General features: G+C 28.1%; 3 protein-coding genes across 4 annotated transcripts; 2 read left to right on the top strand and 1 right to left on the bottom strand.

Annotated features, from left to right (window-relative positions):
- The first annotated feature begins 1,589 nt into the window (after positions 1-1,589).
- On the top strand, positions 1,590-7,739 carry LOC129971921 (uncharacterized). Its single transcript, XM_056085898.1, has 5 exons — positions 1,590-1,821; positions 2,193-2,352; positions 3,062-3,118; positions 3,206-3,702; positions 7,091-7,739. The coding sequence occupies exons 1-5, from the start codon at positions 1,666-1,668 to the stop codon at positions 7,478-7,480; spliced, it is 1,260 nt and encodes a 419-aa protein (XP_055941873.1). The 5' UTR covers positions 1,590-1,665; the 3' UTR covers positions 7,481-7,739.
- Positions 7,740-8,795: 1,056 nt separating this feature from the next.
- On the bottom strand, positions 8,796-10,684 carry LOC129971919 (uncharacterized). Its single transcript, XM_056085897.1, has 3 exons — positions 10,460-10,684; positions 9,550-9,761; positions 8,796-9,137 (listed from the first exon to the last, which is right to left on the bottom strand). The coding sequence occupies exons 1-3, from the start codon at positions 10,647-10,649 to the stop codon at positions 8,796-8,798; spliced, it is 744 nt and encodes a 247-aa protein (XP_055941872.1). The 5' UTR covers positions 10,650-10,684.
- A 119-nt stretch (positions 10,685-10,803) lies between these two features.
- On the top strand, positions 10,804-22,646 carry LOC129971059 (uncharacterized). Of its 2 annotated transcripts, none has more exons than XM_056084530.1 (3): positions 10,804-10,981; positions 13,465-13,611; positions 20,533-22,646. In XM_056084530.1, the coding sequence occupies exon 3, from the start codon at positions 20,603-20,605 to the stop codon at positions 21,785-21,787; it is 1,185 nt and encodes a 394-aa protein (XP_055940505.1). In that variant the 5' UTR covers positions 10,804-10,981; positions 13,465-13,611; positions 20,533-20,602; the 3' UTR covers positions 21,788-22,646. The 2 variants fall into 2 exon arrangements, with proteins under 2 accessions (XP_055940505.1, XP_055940504.1); XM_056084529.1 differs by lacking the exon at positions 10,804-10,981 and adding an exon at positions 11,533-11,813.
- The last annotated feature ends 1,862 nt before the right edge of the window (positions 22,647-24,508 follow it).

Genomic DNA, 24,508 nt, shown 5'->3' with positions numbered 1-24,508 from the left:
CTTTCAAATCTATCTTCTATTTGTACAATAATAGTATCAATTACAGTATTAAAAAAATAACTGTAAGGCTGTAACATAAAGAAAATTTGCTGTACTAGGTTTTGAATAGATTAACCAGCTGTGAAGTTGGGTTTCACCATTTGGCATTTTTTAAAAGTAATAAGTAGTGAAAAATGATCTACCTTCAACATTTTTAGCAAACACTCCTTTGTGTTGTGCAGGTCCGATTTTAAGACAAAACATTCTAAATTTATCAGTTATAATACTTGGCCATAAACTAGAATCATTTATACTCTCTTGATCATATTTGTTTGTCATTTTCATCATTATTTTCTGATTCGGTCATATTTATATAAACCCACGGTTCTTCAACAAATTTCACTGTTTCAACATTTTCATTGCAAGACTGTGTACTTTGCGCGGAATTTTCTTCCCCAGTTGAAGTTTGAATTATAACTTCTGAAGTCGAAGCAATTTCTTTACCAAAATTACTTCGTAGCCTTGAAAGCATATCTATTTCTGACTTCTTGAAGTTAAGCTTTTCTTCTTTTTTCTTTTCTGATATATATTTTTTTTTATACTTAGAAGGATATTTTCTTGGCATGGACATGGTTATATCTAACAGTTTTAAGTAGTTTATAGAATGAAGTATTAAATTACTTTATGCTATACTATACGCTATTACCTAGTAGGTGAGGTAAGTGACTGTAAATCTACTTACCTTATATTAACAATATTTTGCACGCTTGCACCAGACTATAATATACACTGTAAACTTCGTATATTTCCTAATCCGACGACTGCTCCATTTAAACTTCTTCCTTAATTCTTTTCATTCCGGTCGCGGCCGGTGAAGCAGTAATGCAATGTGCCTTGCTAGGAGTTGTTCGTTTAATTTATCTTCGTTTTACTTTTTGTTCGAACTTAATATATACAAACATATATAGATGCACGCATAAAAAATATTATATTAGATGTAGAAAAAAGTAAATACCTGATGATTTACAAGTCCATTTAAACTCAGCCTCAGCTTCGACTTCTGGCCGCCGCTTGCGTCCAGAAGTCGTGCCGCTCTCTCAACATGTCTACAGGGGATTTCTTTATTCATAGATGAACTGTTTTCTCCATTTTATAGGTATCATTGCAATCATTGCCTATAAACGGCGTCATTCGACGCTTAGCTAGCTATGTGGAAACAAATTTCTATACTTTCAATACGTTTAAACGCTATTTTTATTCAGAACAATATTTTAATTCTTAATCACGGTGGGCCCCCTTCAGTCACGGGTCCCCGGTGCATAGTACCCACCGCACTCCCCAGATGGCCTGCCCTGTTTAAGCTGACCGGTAAGTCAATGAAAATAAAAAGAAATCATTGAAATTATTAATAAATTAAAACTGTTGAATATTGACACTTGATCTCTAAAGGCCTTATCACACGGCCAAATACCGTCAGCACTTTCGTCAGCAAACGACCACGAAAGTGTAAACGAAGTGTACGTCACTTGAGCATTTGCTGTCTGGTAAACCTAAAAAGAAAGGTGTATTTTATGGTGTATTTATCGCTCTTTTTTACACTGCTTCTACTTAGTGAATACCTGTAGTTTTCTCATTCATATCTCGTTGGATTCCGTTCCTGGATTCTGTTGAATTGTTCGGTGCAAAATGGATTTTGCTGAGACAGCGCTATTGTGCATTATCCTGGGAACAGTGCTGAAAGAAAAAGAGAAACCGAAAAGAAAATTGTGGTCTCGGAAATGGCTGCTTAGACGTAGACAGAAAGGCTGCTATGAAAATCTAATGAGAGAATTGGCTTTGGAGGTAAGCAAAAAATTAGCTTGCATTTTTTATATAAATTGTTTGATAATTTTACGGAATGATGCAGCTATAAAATGAATTCTCTATTATTATCTTTGCTTAGAAAATGCACTGTCCTTGCTTAGTTGAGTAATATTTTAATTAATTTATTTGCAATACCTAAGATATGCATTCCATTCCAGATTTGTCTATTGATTATTTACTTTTAAGGAATTTTAATTATTAGCACATTTTGTATTGATGAACAGAATTGATATTGTTTGAATATTCAAACCATTTAGTCATTAAGAATAATGTTATATTTAATAAATCTGTGCATGGATAATCTTAAAGTAGTTTAGTCTTAAAAATTAGAATTGCATTTTTCAATTTAGGATGCCGAAGGTTATAGAAGATGGCTAAGAATGAACACAGCATCATTCGAGTATCTTCTATCATTGGTATCACCTCATATTTCTGGAAGAGATACGAACATGAGAATAGCCATCACTGCAGGTGAAAAACTTGCTGTGACCCTGAGATACCTTGCATCTGGTGAGATTATTTTTCACTTATTACATTACTCTTTACATTAAAAAGACAAGCATTTTAATATTTAGGTTAGGTTAGTTGGTTTTTATGGTGCATTTTAATATTTAGGTTAGGTTAGTTGGTTTTTATGGTGCATTTTAATATTTAGGTTAGGTTAGTTGGTTTTTATGGTGCATTTTAATATTTAGGTTAGGTTAGTTGGTTTTTATGGTGCATTTTAATATTTAGGTTAGGTTAGTTGGTTTTTATGGTGCATTTTAATATTTAGGTTAGGTTAGTTGGTTTTTATGGTGCATTTTAATATTTAGGTTAGGTTAGTTGGTTTTTATGGTGCATTTTAATATTTAGGTTAGGTTAGTTGGTTTTTATGGTGCATTTTAATATTTAAATAACAAATATTTGTTTCCTTATCTTTATCTCTCATAATCCAGTTTTTCCCCCAAAAATATATGGTTTTTTTCTCTCTATATTTACATAATATAGTTGAAATAGCATCTTTGATTTTTTTTTTTTTAAATGCTTGCAAATAATTTTCAAAAATTTAAATTTCATTATTGTAATTATCAAAGATGAGGTATCTTCAGATATTGGATGAATAATGGATAATATAAACCACAAATTCGATTTGTATGTTGCATGTAGTATTTTTATATTGTGTTAATGAAATAATACAAATTAGCAGCATGTTTTTTATGTTCATTTCCCTTTATAGGTGAAACACAAAGCTCCCTATCTTTCCAATTTCGAATTGCCCAAAATACTATATCAGGTATTTTGAATTTATTTGTACTTCCCTGCATCATTTTTTACCACTTAAAATTTATATATTTCAAATTCTATTTTTGAATTTTCTTAGGCATTATTAAATTGGTGTGCAATGCACTTGTGAAAGTGTTAAGCCGAAATCATCTGCATGTGCCATCAACAAAGACTGAATGGGAAGCTGTGAGCGCCGATTTTTACTCTATGTGGCAATTTCCTCAATGCATTGGTGCTCTGGATGGAAAACATATAAAAATTTCTCCTCCTCCAAACTCTGGCTCACTTTACTATAATTACAAAGGGGACTTTAGTATTGTGTTAATGGCTTTAGTTGATGCTAATTTAAAATTTCTTTTTGTAGATGTTGGGACAAACGGTAGAATAAGTGATGGGGGTGTATGGGGAAAATGTAAATTAAAGTCAGCTCTGGATAAAAATGCATTAAATATTCCAGTGGCGAATACTTTGCCATTAACTAAAACTAAAGTGCCTTATGTAATTGTTGCTGATGATGCTTTTCCTCTGTCATTCAATCTCATGAAACCTTATCCTGGCAGAGGCTTGAATGAAGTGGAAAGGATTTTCAATGGGGTCAATTCACGGTCACGTGTCAGGTACCAAACAAACCGCTTCTGTTCAATTTTCAACCGTTCTGCGCATGTCGTGATGTCTGCCGATAACGCTGACACTGTTTACATTGTTGTTGACATTGTTTAGTAAATATTAAGCTAGCCGATCAATTGTTAAAAACTTCTGATTTTTTTTTAAAGATATTATTTTGAATTATTTTCTCCAAATTTTCTTAGTTATATATTTTTATTTCTTATATTAAAATTTTAATTAATATTTTCCATAGAATTATTGTTTATGGAAAATTAACTAACATCGCTTTTTAATTCGTCTGGTGCCGTTTTATTCTTTCCTTTTCCATATCCCCCCACCCCCATTTTTTCATCCGAAGGATACATTTTGACAAATGACTATGGCAGTGTTTTTGAAAAATTACATATGTTCTTTTTTATATATTATTTAAATAGTATTGAATGTTGAATTTTATGAATATAGTTCCCCCAGTTAGTTCTTTTTAAAAATAATTATTACTCTTAGATCAGTTAATACTTTAAAGCTTACTAATGAAATTATTGTATTTTTTTTCTTATGTAATTACTTTTATAAATATTGACAGTTAGTTATTTGATGTTTTCAGTTTGCTTAAAAGAAAGAACATGAAACTCAAATTAGTATATATTGAATAAATTATGTTTACAATTTCAAATTATGAAATATAAAAGGTATGGATACCTTTTTTTAAATCTATGCAACTTATGAATAAATAATTTCATTTTAATTTGTAGAAATCATTAAAGGAAAACAAACAAAATCACGCTTTCATAATTTTTATTTACACATTACAAATATATATATATATATATATATAGAAAGAGAGAGAGATATATAAAATATATGTGATAATTATTTGAAAAAATATGATCCAATGTATGTTTCAATGTACTCACTAATACAAAAAACTAAAAAAAAAAACTATTAACTATTTATCAACATTTATTTTTCTAGACACTTAGAAATAATATAAACACAGTATGACAAGAATGTCAATGTAAATGATGAAATCAATTTTATTCAACAGAAACATCCTAGATACTAAAGAACAGTATTTTTTATCACTAATAAAAACATAATGTTGAACAGTATACTTTTAAAGCAGAACATTTATGAAATTTTTTTAAATGCTAAAGTTACATTGATAAAAATTAAATTGAATAAATATCATAAAATAAAACAAAAACATATAATAGAGTAAATTTAATAAACAACAATAAGGTCATGATATATATACATATATATAGAGAGAGAAGTTAAATAGGATATAAAGAGGAGTTGAAAGAAACACTTTTATGCTTTCACAGAATTTTATAATTCAAAATTGATATGTTAAAGAAATAGAAAAAAAAAAAAAGTGAAACATGCGTGTAGCAATGAAGTTGAGAATAAAAATTATATAATAAATGCTGATATGGAAATTGATTTTCAATGAAAAGACCTTTATTTATTCAAACAGAAATCACTGAGGTGCACAGTGTTATAACAGGATATTATGATAACAGTGAATTTCAGTTTAAATACAATAAACTATTGACATTTCATTTTGAACAATAGAAAAGATGTTTGATATAAATTCACTTTGAATCCATCACAAATCTGCAAATGTAATTAGAAAGCTAGTAATATTCACTTCCACCTAAGTTTAGCATTATAGCAGTTGTTATTTTTGCAATAGGAGTTTGTTTACTTACGTTAATTAAATTTAGATAAGATTTTGTAAAAAAATGCAATGTAATACTCATGTAAACATTTTAAAACCTTCTAAGCATATTCAAAATTATCAGAAATTTCATCAAATGTGAATGAAGTAAATTAGAAATGCCCTCATGATTTTGTTTGATTGTTTTTGGTGGCAAATCGCTTACCGATTTCTTTTTCTTCGAAGAGTTTTTCTAACAAATTACTGGAGCAGCTATATTTAATAAATGGACACAAACTGAAGGAATTCTTCAAAATGATCGGAGCATATCATTGACTTCGAAGGCTTGAAAAAATCTATACCAAAGCTATCAACCCAAGTCAGGTTTGTTGAAAGGAAAATAAAAAAACATTTTATCATGACAGTCACTCTTGTATTTCGCATTAAAGCATGCATGGCCTAAGTGAAGATTAGTGTGCACCAGCCGATTGTCGCCAATATTGCAACCCATCGGATCCCTCTTATAGCAACCGTACTGCTGTTTTGTTTACTACTTTTTGCGATGGTTGAGTTGTACTTAAACTACAATTAAATTATGAAAAATGTTAAATTAGAAATATTAAAAAAATATCGATTAAAGATTTTACTTTTGTTCTTTATTAAAATTAAAATTTATTAAATAAAGAAATTTAAGCTTATAATTAAAAGTTATTTTCTTCTTTCTTTTTTTAATGTGAATACGAACAGAAAATATTTATTCTTTTGCAATTTTTAATTGTCAGTATTCGCTTTAAAAAAATCGTCTGCATTCTCACTTTCAAAGACAGCTGCAAATGGAATTCTTCGCAGTTCTCGTAATTCTTTTGGTGTTATAACGGTTGGTTCCCTTCATAATTTGTTATGTCGGGATTATTTCGAACCTGTAGAATGGATGAAGGGCGAGTTAAATATGCATACATATATATTTTATGAGTTAATGAAATTAGGAAAGGATGCTTGTTTGAAATTTTGTATTGAGAATGGTTTGATATCGAACCGGCAGAATGGATGGAGGGTGAGTGGAATATATTTTTTTACAAGTTGATGAAGGTGGGGAAAGTATGTTTGTTTGAAATTTTGTATGGAGAATGTTCCGATTGCTTATTTCTCCGTTTTTTCTTTTCTCTTGGTTATGTACTGTTTCTGTTTTCCACACAGTCTTTATGTTCAATGTGCTAGCGAAGCTACTAGGTTCCCGCTCCCGCTGCTAGCGAAGCCGTAGGATGTTTTTTTAAGTTAAAAAATCCTGCCCGGTGCCTTCTACAGATGCCGCGGCATCTGTAGAAGGCACCGGGCAGTATGAAAAAAAAAATGCTTATAAGTAAAAAGTTCTAATTAGATGGCGGGAAATAGTAACCGTAACTGTTCCGCGGAAGTATTTGTTTATTTTGTCCGCCATCTTTATTGGCGACTTGGCATTGTTGGCGCAGCTGGGTGCACACTAAAATTCACTTTTACCGCATGCATCCATCAGCACACCAGTATTTCCTCTGTTAACACATAATAAGAGGAAAGAAAATGACTCAAAAATTATAACTTCAAATGTAAACAAAAAATCCGCTTCATACTTGGCGGAGAACGTTAATGGCAGACTGATCGACGAGAGCGGCGCGGATGAAACTTAAATGCCATGCGCAAGAGGTACATGACATGTGACTTTTACGTCACATGAATTGACCCCATTATCGTTTGTCTCGAGCACGGAGGGTTTCAGAAAATGCATTCGGAATTCTTGCTGCTCGATTTCAGATTTTCAAGCAGAGAATTCTAACGACTCCAATGAATGCTACAAAAATAGTTTTGTCATGTTGTGCTCTACACAACTTTTTAATCTCTAATAATTCAAACATCTATATACCACCTTGTAGTATTGATGTAGAATTAATTGAGAATAAAGAAATTCAAAGGGGTGACTGGAGGCATTATGCATCTGAAGCCTTTGTTCCATTGTTAAAGAGAAAAGGTAACCCTGGACAAATTGCTAAAGATATACGTCAAAAGTTCTGTACATATTTTAATGGAGTTGGTGCCGTTAAATGGCAGAACGATATGTGCCTTTTACATTAATTTTTAAGTGTATTGTCTATTGTATTATTAAATCTGTTACATAATAAAACTTTTTTTATTGCTGTACTCATTTTCATGAAGTTTTGTTATAAATGAAAAGCCTGATAATTTGAATTAAAAAAATTGCAACTATTATTGCTATCTTATCAAACTTGCAGATAAACCCTGAAGCCTGTGCAATGAAATTCCAACTTCTATTGGCCTAAAAAGTTATTGTATTAGTTGAAATTAAATCATAAATATAATAAGGATTGTAAAATCAAACCAAGTTGTACATTTATCAAATTTGAAAATGTTTTCCCTGCAATTTTTCCTCTGAATGTCTTTTTCAGTGTTGATCTTATTGTATCATTCAACTGGTTGCAATGGTTATTAAAATTTGTAACAATGAATTTTGTAAAATAATAAAGGTATTTTTTTATTATTCTTAGTAACAGTTTTGTTGTTAATTTTTGCAATAATAATATAACAAGCAAAAACACTTTTTACTGCATCTGCAAAAATCATTTAATAAATATTGTTAAATTTTAAGGTAATTCAGCATTTAGGCTCACACTAACTTCAAAAATTGCTCTTTAAAAAAAATTAACTACAGAGCTGTTTTTTTTTCTAATGCTTCAAATCTTTGTTAATTTGTTTATATGCATTGTTCTCAATGCCAATACATAATCAGAAATAGATGCATCATTCCAAATTAACTGGTAATTTGTTAAATTTAAAAGAAGCCTGAATTTTATTGTTAATCGTACAAAAGGTGATTTCATTTTTTGGTAATGATAAAAGTATGATCGTTTTTTGTTTTTTTCAAAATCAAATATGTTTTACAATAGATGCTCCTGCAGTGTTGCAGGAATTAAAAAGTATTAAAATTATCTTATTGTAGTAATAATTTAAAATTTCAAAAATACACATTTAAAATTAATTTTTAAAAATAAGGCGTTATAATAAACATCCCATGCTTAGAAAATAAACAGGCGCACATATGTATGAAAGTGAGAAAATGCTTCAAAAATTAAGCACTTTTAACAATGCACTATTTAAATAGAAAAAGTATTTTTTTTTTTTTTTTACATTAAAAAGATGAAACAGTTGCAGAATCATTCATATCTTATGATTCCCTCAAATGTACTATATGGTAACTATTTCAAGGTTAAAAAACATAATTAATCCTTATTACTTTTCACATTAACATAGGTTTTTAAATTATATAGAGGCTGTTAATGAACTATTTAAGTAATTACCATTATCAAAAGATTCAATATGTTTAAAATATATTTCACAAAAAGAAAACATTTCACATCAACATTTTTTTTATTCATGAAAATAAATCTGGCTGGATTTCCCCAAACTCCATCACTAGTTCAAAAATCCTTCGGGTGAACTGTTCCCCATACGGTGGTGTCAGTTTTTTTAAAGTGGAAACAACAAGTTGTCCCACCGCATGGGGAACAGATTCCGAAGCTTCACTTTTTTTTTTTAATAGTTCTGACACCATTCGTAGAACGTCTTCTCCGACATTTGTTTGACGGCGTCTTTTCGGAGGAGGACCTACACTGTTATTGCTTGATTCGGCAACTCTCTTCTGCGGAGTTGCTGCCGAAGACTCTGGGCAATTTTCTTCGTATGCTTCAAAGTGATCTGCTTCCTCCACAGAAATCTAAAAATAATTATGTTTTACTATACATTGAAAAATTAATCAAAGGATATATTTAAATGCGTATAGAAATGTACATGTTAAGAATAAAGGTGCCACCCAACTCCTTCAAGAGATTAGATGCTAGACCCTTCTCTAATATTAATCGATTGATTGGTATACGGTTAATTAATGATAAGATCACTAGATATATTTAATAAAATTCAATTACATTAGATGTTAAATTCAATTACATAAGATGTTATTTAGTTATACATTCTATTTCAATTCACTTCTTGACCAGCTTTTTCATCATTCAATTTTAAAAATTAAAGGTCAATGATTAAGCTCAATTATAACTAAATATGCATATAAGTTATTCATCAACTAAATAAAAGCATTATATAAGAATTATAAACATTTTAGCAAAATATACCATTGGTTCCGAGCACCCATCAGTTGCAAACGAATCATCCAAATTGGACTCGGAAGAGCCTACATATATTGTGTCCCTCAGGAACAGCAGTCTGTGATAATGCACCCATTTTGGTGCAATATCCAGAGCTGCTGATCCTGAAGGCAATCTTGCTCTTTTATCCTCTCTTTGGAAATATGACCTTAGCATACAAAATTTCTTGCGAAGTATTTCTGGAATAAATTAAAAAGCATTTAGTAAGAAATATATATATATATATATTTCTTTATAGAAATATGTGTGTGTATATGCATCATAATAATGTAATTTTACGTAGCCAAATATCTTTAACTTAAAAAAAATTATTTTACACAATACCAAATTTAATTTTGTATAATTTGACTTGTAAATGAATATAGAATTCTTAATAATTTTTCTTTTAGTTTCATGAAAAATAGGGTATATTTGTAAGAAAGTAATGCTGCATGTTAATACACATTTACATAAGTGAAACAATAATCCCAAATAAAAACTAATAATGAATACGGAAATAAGTTAGGAGCTAACTGGCCGCATTAACCATCTTGTCTTATTTAATGAATAATACAATTATATAACCTGTGTATGGTTCAATATAGTAAATAAATTGCATCCCAATTTTTAAAATAGTTAAACTTTTTTTATGCGTTTCATATTTTTCAAATATTTTAGCTGGGATTAAAAGAAAAAATAATTCAGCAAAATAGATGAGATGCTTATAATTTGTGTTACATATACATACAGAAATTTTTATCAGGAATTTTTTGTACATATTTAAAAGAATTTTAAAAATTGATTAAATGCCGCCTTTCTGCATTATCATAAAATGTATTCGTATAAAACGTTTTTTGATCACAACATCATACTGAGAAACATAGAATATTTCACCTACCTGATGTTAAGTGGTCCTCATTTTCGGGCCATCTCCTTAGCATTTCTATTCTTATCGATTCATACAATGTTTTTTTAAATGTTTTTTTCGCATAATGAGTATCCAGTGGATTCCAAAGAGCCGGCTTCTCCTGAACAAGGTCAATGAGAGCCGACTCTTTTTCATTCGACCACAATATTTTTTTTGCCATTTTGGATGATGTTGTTCGTTCGCATTCACAATCAAAAATGGACTACTTTTCACAAAGTAGTTGGCGTCAGTCGCGCCATTCTTGGCACACTACGTCACTATCGAAGTTTGACATGATTGGTTGAATTTCATTTGCAAACGATATTTCCGTCGCTATCGTCAACATTTTCAAGCTGGTCAAAAAATGCTCACGATGACGGAAAACTTGCTTGACCGGTTGCCTGCGGGTAAAAACGGAAAATTGCTCACGAAAGTGCTGACGGTATTTGGCGGTGTGATAAGGCCTTAAAGTCCCTTGATGAAGAATAGAATCTTTTGTAGAGTACGGAGCTTGTAAGTAATGACAATTTAATAAAAAATTGAAGGGAAATTTTATCATTGAATATTTAGTGAATGTATTATTTCCAGAAAACGAATTTATAGGACAGCTGCATTCAAAACCATTTAATGCAGTACAAAAGTGTTTTGTCTTCGTCGAAATATTGAAAACTGTAGCAAGTAATATATAGAATTTTATAATCGGAAGTACAAAAAGGACAGTTTATTAACTATTTTTTAAAAATTATCAATTAATAAATATTTTTGTTATAAATTTTAATTAAATTTAGCAAATGAAATTAATTAATAAAACATTAATATAATTAATTTCTTGAATATTATATTATTTATAATAATAATTATTCATTTAATATTCATTTAACATTTATTAAAGTTTCAATAATAAAAAATGTTATTATTAAATTAATTTTAGGATTCGGATGTAACCTCGAAACGGTTGGTCGAATTCAAAAACCGAGAAGAGAACCAATTCCATTCTATTGGTAGTTCAGAATAGTAAAAATGTTGGCGACGGCCTGACCAATGGCAATCCACGATAACGGAAGTAGCCTCTAACTCCAGCTTTTACTGCTTCCGATACAATATTTTATTTTATAATTATAATATAAATTTTATCTTTTCTTAATTTTTTGTTTAAAATTAATTCTTTATTTAGCTTTAATTATAGGAAATATATATTTATGGTTCTTTAACATTTTCAATTTGCTTAGTTTCCTAATTATCTGCTGAATTGAGTTCTAGAAAGCGGGAGATTTATTTTTCAGCTTGTATTCGTCAGAGATCGGAAGGTGTGTGTTTGCAAATGCTCTGATAGCCTGTTTCAGAAGTGGGTACCTGACTTCCTTCTTAAATAGAATAAATTATTTTAAAATTTTCACTTAATCGGAAACACCTTTGGAAATATTCTGCTATTGATAATGGTGCCTTGGTAGTATACCAATGACTTGCTAATAAACAAAATAGATTTACATATATAGAACGATTTTGTTCTGTATTTAATAAAATTAGACTTAAATATTTCCTTGCAATTTTTATTAAAAAAAAATTTTTCGTCGTGAACTATATTTACATTTAAGTAAATGAAAATAAGAACATTAAAAAAATAAAGAGTACCAAAAACTGAAAACTCGGGGTCTTTTTTTAAAAAAATATGGACATCAAACATTACTGCAAAAGCATGAAATGCTGATAAAAATATTTTAACCAAATCACAGTTTGAATCTTATCTGTAGTATGCTTTTATGATATTAATTGTATCCCAATTTCCTTTTTTTTTTTTTTTTTTTTTTATTATTCCTCTCTGATGTCTCAACCTAATTCGTCGGGGTTATTGGTGACATACAATTTCAGCTGAATCTTTGGTATGTAATTTAATGGGTTCCTCAACAACCAATTAAGTATGGAAGGCACAAATTAAATAATGTGTATTATTTTTGGAGTCTTATATTGCTATTATTATTGCGCTGTATGCCTTTCAAATTTTCTATCACTTTACTTTAAATGGGGAGTGATAATTGAATTTCATTTAATATAATTACAATTACTGAATTAAAGTGCATTCGTCAAAAATATAAAACCATAAAGAATAGTTGTTCAAATTTAAAATTCTGTATGTAGCATAGATCATATTTCATAATTTACATAATATATCAGAGGATTACACAATAAAAGTTACACTGATTCTATAAAATGAGCATTTAAATACTTTTGTATTTAAAAGTAAATGGACTTTAAAAATTTTCATCTTGTTTACTTCTTGCATTAAATGTTAGCTGCAATTCCTCTTATTTAGTTATATTAAAAGCAAGCTTTAAACAGAATTAATATGTTAAAATAAACTCAATATCTTAATCATCAAAAATTAAAGAAAAACTAGAAAGAAATATTATTATAAACACTGAAGATAAACTTAGTTTCATTTGCAACAATGAATTTTCTTTTGTAAAATATATCTAAAATAATATTTAAATTAAATCTAAAGAAATTTTGAACAACTAGGTTGGTATCATTGAAAATATAATAGTTTTAATTTTAAAATAGTGCAAAGTTAACTTTTATCTTTAATTTTTGGAAAAAAAATGTTAAAATCTATCTGAATTTTTAATTAAAACTTTAAAAAATTGCTCCAAAATTAATATTTACACCAAAGTATATCTGTGCCAAATTTGGTACTTCTAAATTTAACAAGTCTTACAGGGTACTAATATACACCAATGGCTAAAGCTATTATTTCTTCATAAACTGGAATGACAGCCTTTGCAGCTAAAAATTTACAAACTTCCATCAATCAATCAATCCATATAATTTTTGCATACATTCTCTTTTGTTATTTGTCCGGTTGATTTTCTTTTTTGTTTCTTATAATTGATGGAGCTGCATGCAATGTTTTATTGTATTAATATTATTTTAATCTTTTATTGCTAAAATATGATCTTAATTGCATATTTATATTTGATTCTCAATTCATTTTTATTTAGAAAAAGTTTTATATGATTTTTTAAAACTTATATAATTTTCTGATGATTTGCTGATCTGAGTTCTAACAAGTGGGACATTTTTCTTATTGAAAATATCTTCTAATTTGAAGCTTGGTTTAGAAGTACTCTGTCAACTTAGTTCAGAAGGTGAGTATTTTTCTTCTTTAATAGAATGAATGTTTAATCCTTTGTACTCTTTTGCATATTGAAATCTTGTTCTTTAAAAGTCTAAAATGCCCCAAAGTACAGATAAATGAAAATGAACATTTCTCTCCCCTTATTTGCAATTAATTGCTTATTTGTATCATGTACAGATTCTTGTACAGCCTGTTTCTAACAAATCCAAATCCTTCCAAATCCTTTTTGATTATAAAGGAGTTGTGAATAAATTGATAAAACTTCTCATGAAATTATAAAGTGTTATAGTTTAATTTTATGTATAACTTTTTCTTGACCAAAAAGATAAATTTGCAGCAGAAACATAACTAAATTTCAATGAGCATACAGATATCATTTTAAAATCATTGCTATGGCATAAAAATTTAGTCATTTAGAAGTTCACATTTTTTTTTTATTTTAAGAATTTATTAATCTAGATAATTCACTGTAAACAATGTTTTTTGCTTATTAAAATTTAAGAAATTTTTTAATTAAACATAACCAAATTCATTTCCAGGACAGTTGCACAGATTTATTTGTTGGTATCTATAAAAGAAAACTAGAACTAAAAACTTATTATGATATGTGCAAGTACTTAAAGAAAGAAGTAGTTTCCAGAGTAAATACCTAAATTTGCTAAAAATTTCAGATTTAAAAGTTATAGAATAGAACAAGATGCAATTCGGGAAACTTTTATTTAAAACAACTTTTATGTGAAATAGATCTTGTTTTGGTAACTGATATTTAGTATTTATAAATATTGTAGATATATTGCAAAAAAATAGCAAAATTAAAACCTCCTATTTCCTGCTCAAATGTTTTTTACAATCCAGCATTTGTTATTTTACACAAATTATAAATGTTATGAAAAAATATAGAACTTTTATGAATATAGCAATCAAAATTGATTTTATTTTTCAATCAATGGGAATTTGAAATATTTTTTTCAATTACATTATCTGTCTTAAGCAGTACATTCACAATAAACTTCAAATAATGTATAATTTTTAAAAAAAGTGTGTATATTTAAATCATTTTATTTATAATTAAGACTGTTTCAAGTACTGGTATGAAAAAAAAAAAAAAATTAACTGTGAAAAATATTCTATACTGTTACAAACATTTTCAAAAATAGGAAAAAAAGAAGCTACATTTTATTTAAATTGATTTTTAAGACTTTATAAAGTATGAATATTTAAGCAATTGTATTCATAATGAAGACTGTTTGAAAGAAAATAAGCTTTGTAAAATATTTTATATTATTATAAATGTAGTTTTAAAAAAAAGTATGGTTTGGTTTTAACTTTGACCAAAAAGTGCCAAGAAAAAATTTCACCAAATTGTAAAAATATACTCGATTGCATTATTGTTTATTATAAAATATTTTGAACATGCAAATCACATGCTGTATAGTTTGACAGTTAAAATCAACAAATTGTTAAAAAATAACTTTTTAAAAAAGAATTTTTTTTTACATAATTTCCAAAATTTTGCATTAATACATTTTCTAACCAAATAGAAAAATGCTGTTGAAAGAATTCAAAGGGTCGAATTCATCATCATTGTTTAAATTTAAATGAGATTCATGAATGCTATCTGACAATATATTTTTTAGTTAAAACTTTCCAGTATCCAGGCATTTCTGTAAGAACATTTTGCAGTTAACAAGCTGAAAGCTTAATGTAAATAGGATGTCTGTTCTCAGATACTTACTGGAGACATCAATGAAAAAAGATAGTGTGGAAGCAACTATTGTTGTAAAGATTGCTCTGCACCATTTTATGGCCCTCTATGATAGAATGAAATATATTGATTTTGATTGTCATGTGGCAATTTGTGGGAGAGGAATTCTGAGCCAAAATAGGGGGGACAGAGGGTTTTTAAATTATTCAATTATTTGAAAGCACCAAGCAGAATATTTTCCAAAATATTAGGAAATATTCTGCTTTTCATAATGGTGTGGTAACAATGGAATGCTAAAAACAAAATAAAATTTATAAAAGGTTTACTATTGTTTTATGAGAAGTAAAATTTATCAACAAGTTTTTATAATTTTTTCTTTTTCAGTATGATCTATTTACATTAAGTAAATAAAAATAAAATCGTTTTAAATACATGCTTAATTAATATAATAAAATGTAGATATTAATTTTAATAAAAAATGTGGATTCAAACAAAATTGTACTTTGAAATATATAAATATAATTTACATGAATATATAATATAATATATATGTAATATAATAAATATATAATATTGAAATATATAAATATAATTTTCAGAAATTGGAATTTTATTCACATATATAAAATTTTTCTTTATTTAATACTGAGAAATTATCTTTCCTTCAACGTGAATCAATTATTATTATTATTTTTTTCATAATCTTCAGCAACTGTGGTTTTTGCAACTTTTGTTTGATATATGTTTAATAATTAGAAAAAGAAAATGATTTGCTTATTATATCATTGAAAAAATTTCATTTTAAATTTTCTGCTCTTTTGTCTTTCAAAATCTCAAACTAAAGATTAATATTTCCTTTTTATTCAATGTTGAATTATTTTATTCTGTTGTACATAATTTAGTTTTTAAAACATTTATACATATAAACATATAATGTTACTAATTTTGTTGTCAAATTAAGGTACACACACACACATATATAAGCTTATCTATATCTGGGAGCATAGATTGAGGGATTTTTTTATCCCAAATTCAAAAACTATATATTAGCAATTTACAGAATATTTTCCAATCAATTCATTGAAAAGGAAAACACCAGTGAGGATATTTCTATGCCTAATAACTTGTCTAAAAATTGCACATCTTTTCTTTGTTTTACTGTCTTGCATATTCTTTCTATTTTTTTTTTCTTTGAAAGATGGGGGGGGGAGAAAAATCCCTATGCAGTTGATTGTATTTTAATATTTTTCCTGTCAATTGCCAGCATTACATAAGAAATCATTTAATTAAGAATTAGTTTTTGCTTAAATATTAGAAATATGAATAGAAATAAACAGTACTATATCTTTGACCATATCTAACGAGTTATTACTTACACTCTGTTAAAAAAAAATAAAGTGTTTTTTTGTGAAAGAGAGAAAGATTGGTGGACCCATATATCAGCTGTCCATTGTAATCTAGTTTTAGAGAAAGGTCTTTCTAACAATAATCTTATACACTCAAAACTATGTAATGTATATTGAAGTGACTCATGTTTTGTTGTAAAATAAATATTTAGTAAATTAATTTAAAGACTTATTTTATTATTTATAGTTGTCTTAAAAGACTACAAAAATGTGATATGTTTATTGTTAACAAATCTTTTGTTTTATAAGATTATTTCTAAAGTTGATGATCTGCAAATCTTTATAGATTTGATTTAAATAATCAAAAAGGTAATAATTGTTAGTATATAAGCTAGAGTACTGTCAGTTTACTAGATAACTTTACACAATGATAATTTGTGAACCATGAATCATTTGCTAATAAAACAATGCACAAAGTTGTTGATTATTTCTAGTATAATATGCAAGTTTAATGTCTGTAAAAGCTTCATAAAATGTCGTGTGAAAAGCCTTATTATCCCCAAATATTTCAAACAAAAAGTTTTAACATATTTATTTAAATCAAATATCCAAATAAAATTAATTAGGCATTAACATAAGATATAAGCCCTTTTTTCATTTGAATTATTATTTCAACAATTATAATTGAATTATACTTTGCAATTTAATTTTGTCAACATTTGCAAATAAATCTCTTTAAATAAATAAGCTTTTTTATGAACCTCTTACTAATTAGATTCAATAAAATTCTGTATAATCAAAGAAGAAATGGGTCATCATCTAAAACTATCAAAAATAAACAAATATTAGTATGTGTGGTATAACAAGTTTATTTATCTGATGCTTAATATATTGATTGGAATAAAATTGAATTTTGGATTTTTTTTTTTTTTTTTTTTTTTAAATTCTTGGTAAGAAAATGCAGGCTGCAACCTAATTCTTTTAAAATTGAGGCATATGTCATGGTAACAGCAACATATTCTTCTTCAGAACTTTTCTGTGGTAGGAAAAGAATGTGGAGAATGACACTTTTGAAAAAGTTTTTTGGAACTGAAATTGCTATAAATTCCAGCAAAAAAATTAATATTTCATAATATTAGCTATTGTTGAGTGCTTTGACTTTCATACAGTAAATTTTGTTTGTTTGCTTTATGGTTGATACTTTGGGTCTTTCAGATAGGGCATTTTATTAATGTGGAATAGAAGTATTAGTTGCGACAATAGAGGTATTAAGACACACATGACTAAATCTGTCTAATATAATAAATCAAATTCATTTGAAAGCATGAGTTTTATAAAATTGAAACTTTGTATTTTGTACATAATTTTAAAATAGCACAAAGCTGAGAACTTAATCAAATTTTATTTTTCCAAATTCCAAACTGCTTAATTATGATGTAAATTTTTTATTCTTAAAAATTGTACCTAAAAATAGTGAGTAATGATAAAATTGTCTTTCTGGACCACTTTTCTAAAAATGCATACAAAACAATAACTTTAGACATTTTTAATTGTAAATAATTTTTAATGAATTTAAATTTATTGATTATTAGTAGCAATTAATTTAAAGATTTAAATTAGAAAATTTGTATTATTTAATTAACTTTTGATCACATTTTACCATCCAATAAAAATATATTGCTGCTTTTATTTTTTTAAAAATTGATTTGAAAGTGTGTATTTATTACTTTGAAAATGATATTAATTTTTTTTCTGCTTGCATTTATTTTCACTTCAGCTATTATAAAACGCAATTACAGAATCTAAAGTTGGCTTGAATTTTTTTTGAGCTCCTAAACTCCTGATTTTTAATCTCTTAAATTTCTAAACCATTTCTGAAATTGTTGAATTTATTCAAATATTGGTGGGTTTCCATACATCCCATATATATTGAATGGATATTTAGTATTTGAGTGCCATATTACTGTTTGTCGCATTTTAATCACAAACTCTACATTAGACATCGATGGCAGCAATCTTTTATATCTAACAGCTTTAGGAAGGGGGGAAAAACATACCAAAACCAGCGAGAATGGTTGTCCCAAAGCTTTCTTGCATATTTTCCAGCAAAGGTCTTATCCTCCACATAAAATTGTGGACCTTGGGTAAGGCTATGAATTCTTTCCAAGTTATTGGTAAACAATAGTTATAAAATATAAATCTTTGACATGAATGACATAGTGTTAAGAATTTCATATATTTCAAATCTGTGTTACTGCCTTTACATGCATGCAAAAGTTTTTTATTCAAATGTTGATAAACCATCTATATTTTAGATGTTAAATTTATGTATCATATTTTACTTAACTAACTCTTTGTATTTTGGAGTTAATTGAGTTCATTTGTACTCAGACAGAGTTCCTGTAAATGTATTTCATTCAAAATTTTATTTATCTAACTCTTTGCATTTTGGAGTTAATAGAGTTCATTTGTACTCAACAGACAGAGTCCCTGTGAATATCTTTCATTAAAAATTTTACTTATCTAACTCTTTGCATTTTGGAGTTAACTGAGTTCATTTGTACTCAGAGTTCCTGTGAATGTATTTCCTTCAACATTTTGCTTATCTAACTCTTTGCATTTTGGAGTTAATTGAGTTCATTTGTACTCAAACAGACAGAGTTCCTGTGAATGTATTTCATTCAAAATTTGATTGAAATCAACAATTTGGGTTGTAATTCTACATACCAAATTTTCAGCTGTCTAGCTTGAAACATTTTTCAGTTATCATGTTCACAAACAGACATAATGCCAAAAATATATTTTTCAGGTCCAGGGAGATATGATGTGTGGCAACACTTCAAAATCTTTTGATTTTTTTTTTTTTTTTGGTAATTACAATACTTTATTTTGTAAATGAGAAAGTTTTAAATAAAGTCCTCCATAACTATTATAAATGAAGTATGGAAGTGATTAGAGTTATTGCAGATGCATCATATAATAGAGTTTCTTGCAGATGTATCATATAATAATCAAAAGTCATACCTAATAAAGTTTTGTGAATATATATTAGCTACTCTAGCCCATAATACAAGTTAGAAAAAATAATTTTCTTTATGCTATTTCAATGATCAGGTGAAAGTAATCTGTTGTCAATAATAGAGAAAACTGAAGTAATTTGAATTTGATTTGTCACTGTAATTTTAAAATGATTTGCATCAAATCTTATAATTATGCGAAAGAAGCAAACGTTACAATTTAGAAAGTAAAATAAGTTTTAAAATATGATTGGGCTAAAAAAGGGTCAATTTTGCATCATTTTTATTATTCTGTATTCATTTTAATAGATTGCTTAAATTTCATTGTTTTTTTGATTAGTGTAAGATAAATCAATACCAGTTCATTTATTTTCCACATTTTCTTTATTTAATATTTAATTGTCTTGCATTAATACTTGTTGTTATTGCAACCTTTTTTTGTAAGTAATCAGTTTTTTTTTTTTTTTTAAATTTATGTATATGTAATAGTACTTCTTTCATCATGAATTTTTTCAGTACATTTCTTATCATTGTTATAAAACGTAGTCTAATATTATATTATAATGACGCATGTTACCCTCATAATGATAAATGAAAAAATTAATCAATATTTCAAGCACTTTGCACAAGAAAAGTAAATGTAGAAACTAGAATAAGAAGTATTAAAATGAGGTTTGTATTGGACAATATCATGATGAAGTTTTGATTTTCTTTTTTATATTTGTAAAACAATGATTTGTGAATGGCTGAAATTTAAAGAAAAGCAGCCACAATATGCCATTGATGTATAATGTCATATGTTCTTTTTGTGTTACCCCCCCCCCTTTTTTTATCATCATTAACTTAATTTTGCCGTCTTTTAGGTGTCAAGAAATTCTTTGAAAAGGTGCTATAAACTTCCAACTACCTTTCTCTCGATTCCAAAAAAGAAGCATGTATTTGCCAATTAAAAGAAATGTCTTTAACACTACTTTGGAAATTAGAATAAAGGACTTTTGTACAGCTACTGAAATGGTGAGCATTGAGCATGAAATTACTTACGAAGATTTTCATTTCTTCATCTCTGCTTCTGTTTTTCCCAATGGAACTGATAAAGAAACCGAAGGTTGGCTGGTAGTTCTTCCAAATATAATATTTAACCGCAAATGTTCAATGTTTAGCAACACACGCTTATTTCAGGACGATTGCTTTTTGTCAGGGACAGTAAGTATTATTGATGTTCAAGGCGACTCCAGACTGCCCAGATATTTTGAAAAACCTCCTTCTAAGGTACCTTCTACCGGAACAAAATATTTGAAAAAATCTTTGATCCTTAACAGAGCAGACGAATTGCTTAACGAAGGTATATTAACATTGCTTTGCGATATCGAATCTGAATGGAATGGCATTACGGTTTTCTGTGCAAATATTGTTGATGGTGGCATGGAACAACAGTCTTTGACTGACTTTTTATTCTGGATTCCGCAGGCTCTCCACCGTAAAAATGATATTGATACAGAAGGTCATGGCGATACTTTCAGAGTTTATAACTTAACGTCTCAGATTTTTACTTCGTCAATGCCGCATGATTTAAATATGTATTTTGATACTGATGGTATTTCTCCAGTAGTAAAGTTTCTGAATTCTGTCAGACACTCAAACGAAGATAATACTGATGTTAAGGAATGTATTTGGATATTTGATACTTATCCTGACAAGTTTTGCTTGTCCCTCAGCGAACATCAGGAAAATGTGGGAGCCCGACTTTTGAAATCTTGCCCCGTCATCAGACTATGTGTAAACACTCCCATGAAGGAACAGCATGAGAAATGCATCGATTTTTCACATGTGGACAGCCAGACCTTCAAAATCGTGTTATACTACTTAGAAAAGGGATCATTTCCCAATTCTAGTTTTCAAAACATTTTGAATGTTTATAAATTCTCTCACATGTACTTAATGGAACGATTGCAGAAAAAATGTGCTGAATTCATGGCGAAGCGGCTCGGTAATTTTCAAAAATCTAGAAAGCTTTTCTCTCATATGTATTTAAAATTAAAGAATATTGCCGATGCATACTCTGATGATTATTTATCATCAAGTATCCTGGAATATGAGAATTCAGCTTCTCGGCAATGAATTGTAGATACTAAATCAGATTCTTATATGCCTGGGATGGCATGGCGATAAGGTCTGGCCTTCAGCTTTTGATGAATTGGTTCAACCAAAAAAAAAAAAATCATGTATATCTGTCAAGTGTGTGCTAAATGTGATGTATAAAATCAACCACATTCTTTGGGTGAGTAAGAAGTAGATGAAGGCAGGCGACGAGGGAGTGCGCTGTTAAGAAAAGTGGAATATAAGAAAATTTTGGTATTTATAATATTTGCCCTCGTATTTTGTTTTGACCCAGAATCAAAGGAAGAGTCATTACGGACACATACATTATGGATCACATTTCAGTATTCGTCCCAATTAATTTCTGTTCTTTGGCGAATGGCAGAAAAACAAGAGCTCAATTTAGGAAATCTTTACAGCCATTAGATGATGAATAAATGCTGCCAAATACAAATCGCATGAGAAACGCGCCAGTTTCAAATATGAACGGACCTTCAAAATGACTTCATACATCTTTAAAAATGGAATTGATGAACTTTCGATGTATGCAAGATGTTTCATTTGTATGCGTGCATGGCCTGTAGCAGAAATACACTAAACTAATGATGACAGTTTTTAATTTATTGCAGGAGATGCAAGACAATCGCTTATTTCTTCTCAGATTACTTTGGTGAGAATATGCAAGTTCCTGATAGGATCTGTAATTCTAAATTATTGATCTGGGTTTTTTTTTTCTATTAAATAAATGTGTTGCTTTCCTCTAATAATGAAATGTATTTATTAATTATTAAATAATAAATTAAATGCATTTACTTTCTGTTAAAAATATTTGTTTGGTACTATCTATACATATTTCATATGAATTGACATATTCATACGAATTCAGGAAGAAATAAGAATCCATAAATTACATTAGGCACATATTTGCCTCCATTAATTTCTGGTATATGAATCTTTTATATGAAAAGATAAATTCATCTTGATTTTTGTAACAAAATTTATACATTAAATAAAGGATGTTTTAAAAGTTGACTTTTATTAGTGAGCTAAAATGTAAAAAATATTTTTCTACATTTTAATCTTTTATTTATGGTTCAATATTAAAAATATTATGACATCTTAAAATCTTTTTCCTTTTTTTTTGCTAACAGATGGAAAACTAATACGGAATAAAATTTCTATTATATTTATGATTAATTGATAAGTTTTGAAGATATGATGCAAGCAATACCCCGACCTAGCCAGAGACCAAACGGGAAGCATGGTGGGGCCGCCGAAGAGCAAACCCATTAAGCAAGAAGGAACAAACGTATACTTGATAGTATATGTTTATAATAGACACTTAAACCTAAACGTATATAATAGATACTTACAAAAGACCCTATAGAAAAAATACATATTGGTCCAGAAAAAAAGGATAGAAAAAAAAAACATTAAATTGCACATTACATATTAAACTGTGATACATTGAAAATGCATCAAAAACATTAAATGTACGTTCTGAAAATATTTTTTTAAAAATGTCTTGTCGCGATAATGCATAAGTGGTCAAAACTAAAATTCCAGCAGTTCAGAAAGTAAGTGTGAAATAGATGGCAAAATTCCATTTTTTTCAAAATTGAAACAAGTTAAAAATTGTATGAAAATAATAATTTCTCACTTAGGAACTTGCAAATCTACTACTGCATTATCTGATTAATAATTAAAATTATCTGATTAATTCTTCTGTTTTTAGGTTCTTGCATTGAATGTTGAATTACTATAGAATTAAATCTTTGAGTATCGAATTCAAGTTAATTAAAGCAATCTTTGAGAACAATGACCAAATGTTACTCTTCATGTATAAAATATATTTTATATACTAGTAACTAGGCAGAAGGAAAAAAAATTCTTTTAACTAAAATTCAACTTTTAACGACACTAAATTACATATTTGTAGATATCGCTTTCTTTCATACCCAAATCTTTTAATTAGAAGGCTCGCTTATTCTGTTTTTAAAATTAAAATATAACTTAACATTAACGTTCTAATAATTGTGAATAGTGAAAAAGTTTATACAGGAAGCTTTTAATAAATGATTTATTTTCTGTTTTAGTTGTAAAAAATAACACTATCATATGAAACGAAAGTATTCTTCTATTAATTTATTTTTGGCTTATGAAAGTCACTTTTTTTACTGGAGCCAAGTGTATAAAAAAGATTGATATTTTCAAATCATTTCAACCAAGTACCAGTAAGTGAAATAAAAGCCGAAATTCGATATCAGCTGACAAATGAATTTTTTTCAAAGTAAGTGAATAGTTTCAAATACTTTTCCTCCAATTAAAATATTATTTGCTAATATCATCAAATTCATTTCTTCTGTAGAAGTTTTTTTTTTCTTTGTGGACTGTTTTTGCTATTCTATTATTTTGTTTTGGATCTGGCTTCCAAAATCTTGTTATAGATAAAACAATATATTTATTGAGGTATTTGCTGTTGAAATTGTGCCTCAATTTTCTAAACTAAGGAAATTTATTGTGTAAGAGACATGTCTCATCCAACAACAAGGGATTTTAAATAATTCTTTCCAACTATCGATTATTTAAAGTCAATAATTTAAAAACTTTAAAAAATCCTTATATTTGAAAAAAGAATTATCCTTGTGTGACCTTGACATGAAGTCTGAGCGTTTTGATTGGTTAAGCGCTCATTTCTGATGTGCTCTCAAAAGGATCGTGGAAGAAAATTATGAGTAAAGT

The sequence above is a fragment of the Argiope bruennichi genome, chromosome 6 (assembly GCF_947563725.1).
Source record: "Argiope bruennichi chromosome 6, qqArgBrue1.1, whole genome shotgun sequence".
Classification (NCBI taxonomy): Eukaryota; Metazoa; Arthropoda; class Arachnida; order Araneae; family Araneidae; genus Argiope; species Argiope bruennichi.
This window is presented reverse-complemented; position numbering and strand designations above follow the sequence as displayed.

Coding starts and splice junctions, on each gene's coding strand:
- LOC129971921 (XM_056085898.1), top strand. CDS start 1,666: ATGGATTTTGCTGAGACAGCGCTATTGTGCATTATCCTGGGAACAGTG. Junction 1,822..2,192: donor TGAGAGAATTGGCTTTGGAG/GTAAGCAAAAAA, acceptor TTTTCAATTTAG/GATGCCGAAGGTTATAGAAG. Junction 3,703..7,090: donor TGGAAAGGATTTTCAATGGG/GTCAATTCACGG, acceptor CACATGAATTGA/CCCCATTATCGTTTGTCTCG.
- LOC129971919 (XM_056085897.1), bottom strand. CDS start 10,649: ATGGCAAAAAAAATATTGTGGTCGAATGAAAAAGAGTCGGCTCTCATT. Junction 9,762..10,459: donor TGAGGACCACTTAACATCAG/GTAGGTGAAATA, acceptor AATTTATTCCAG/AAATACTTCGCAAGAAATTT. Junction 9,138..9,549: donor ATGGGTGCTCGGAACCAATG/GTATATTTTGCT, acceptor AATTATTTTTAG/ATTTCTGTGGAGGAAGCAGA.
- LOC129971059 (XM_056084530.1), top strand. CDS start 20,603: ATGTATTTGCCAATTAAAAGAAATGTCTTTAACACTACTTTGGAAATT.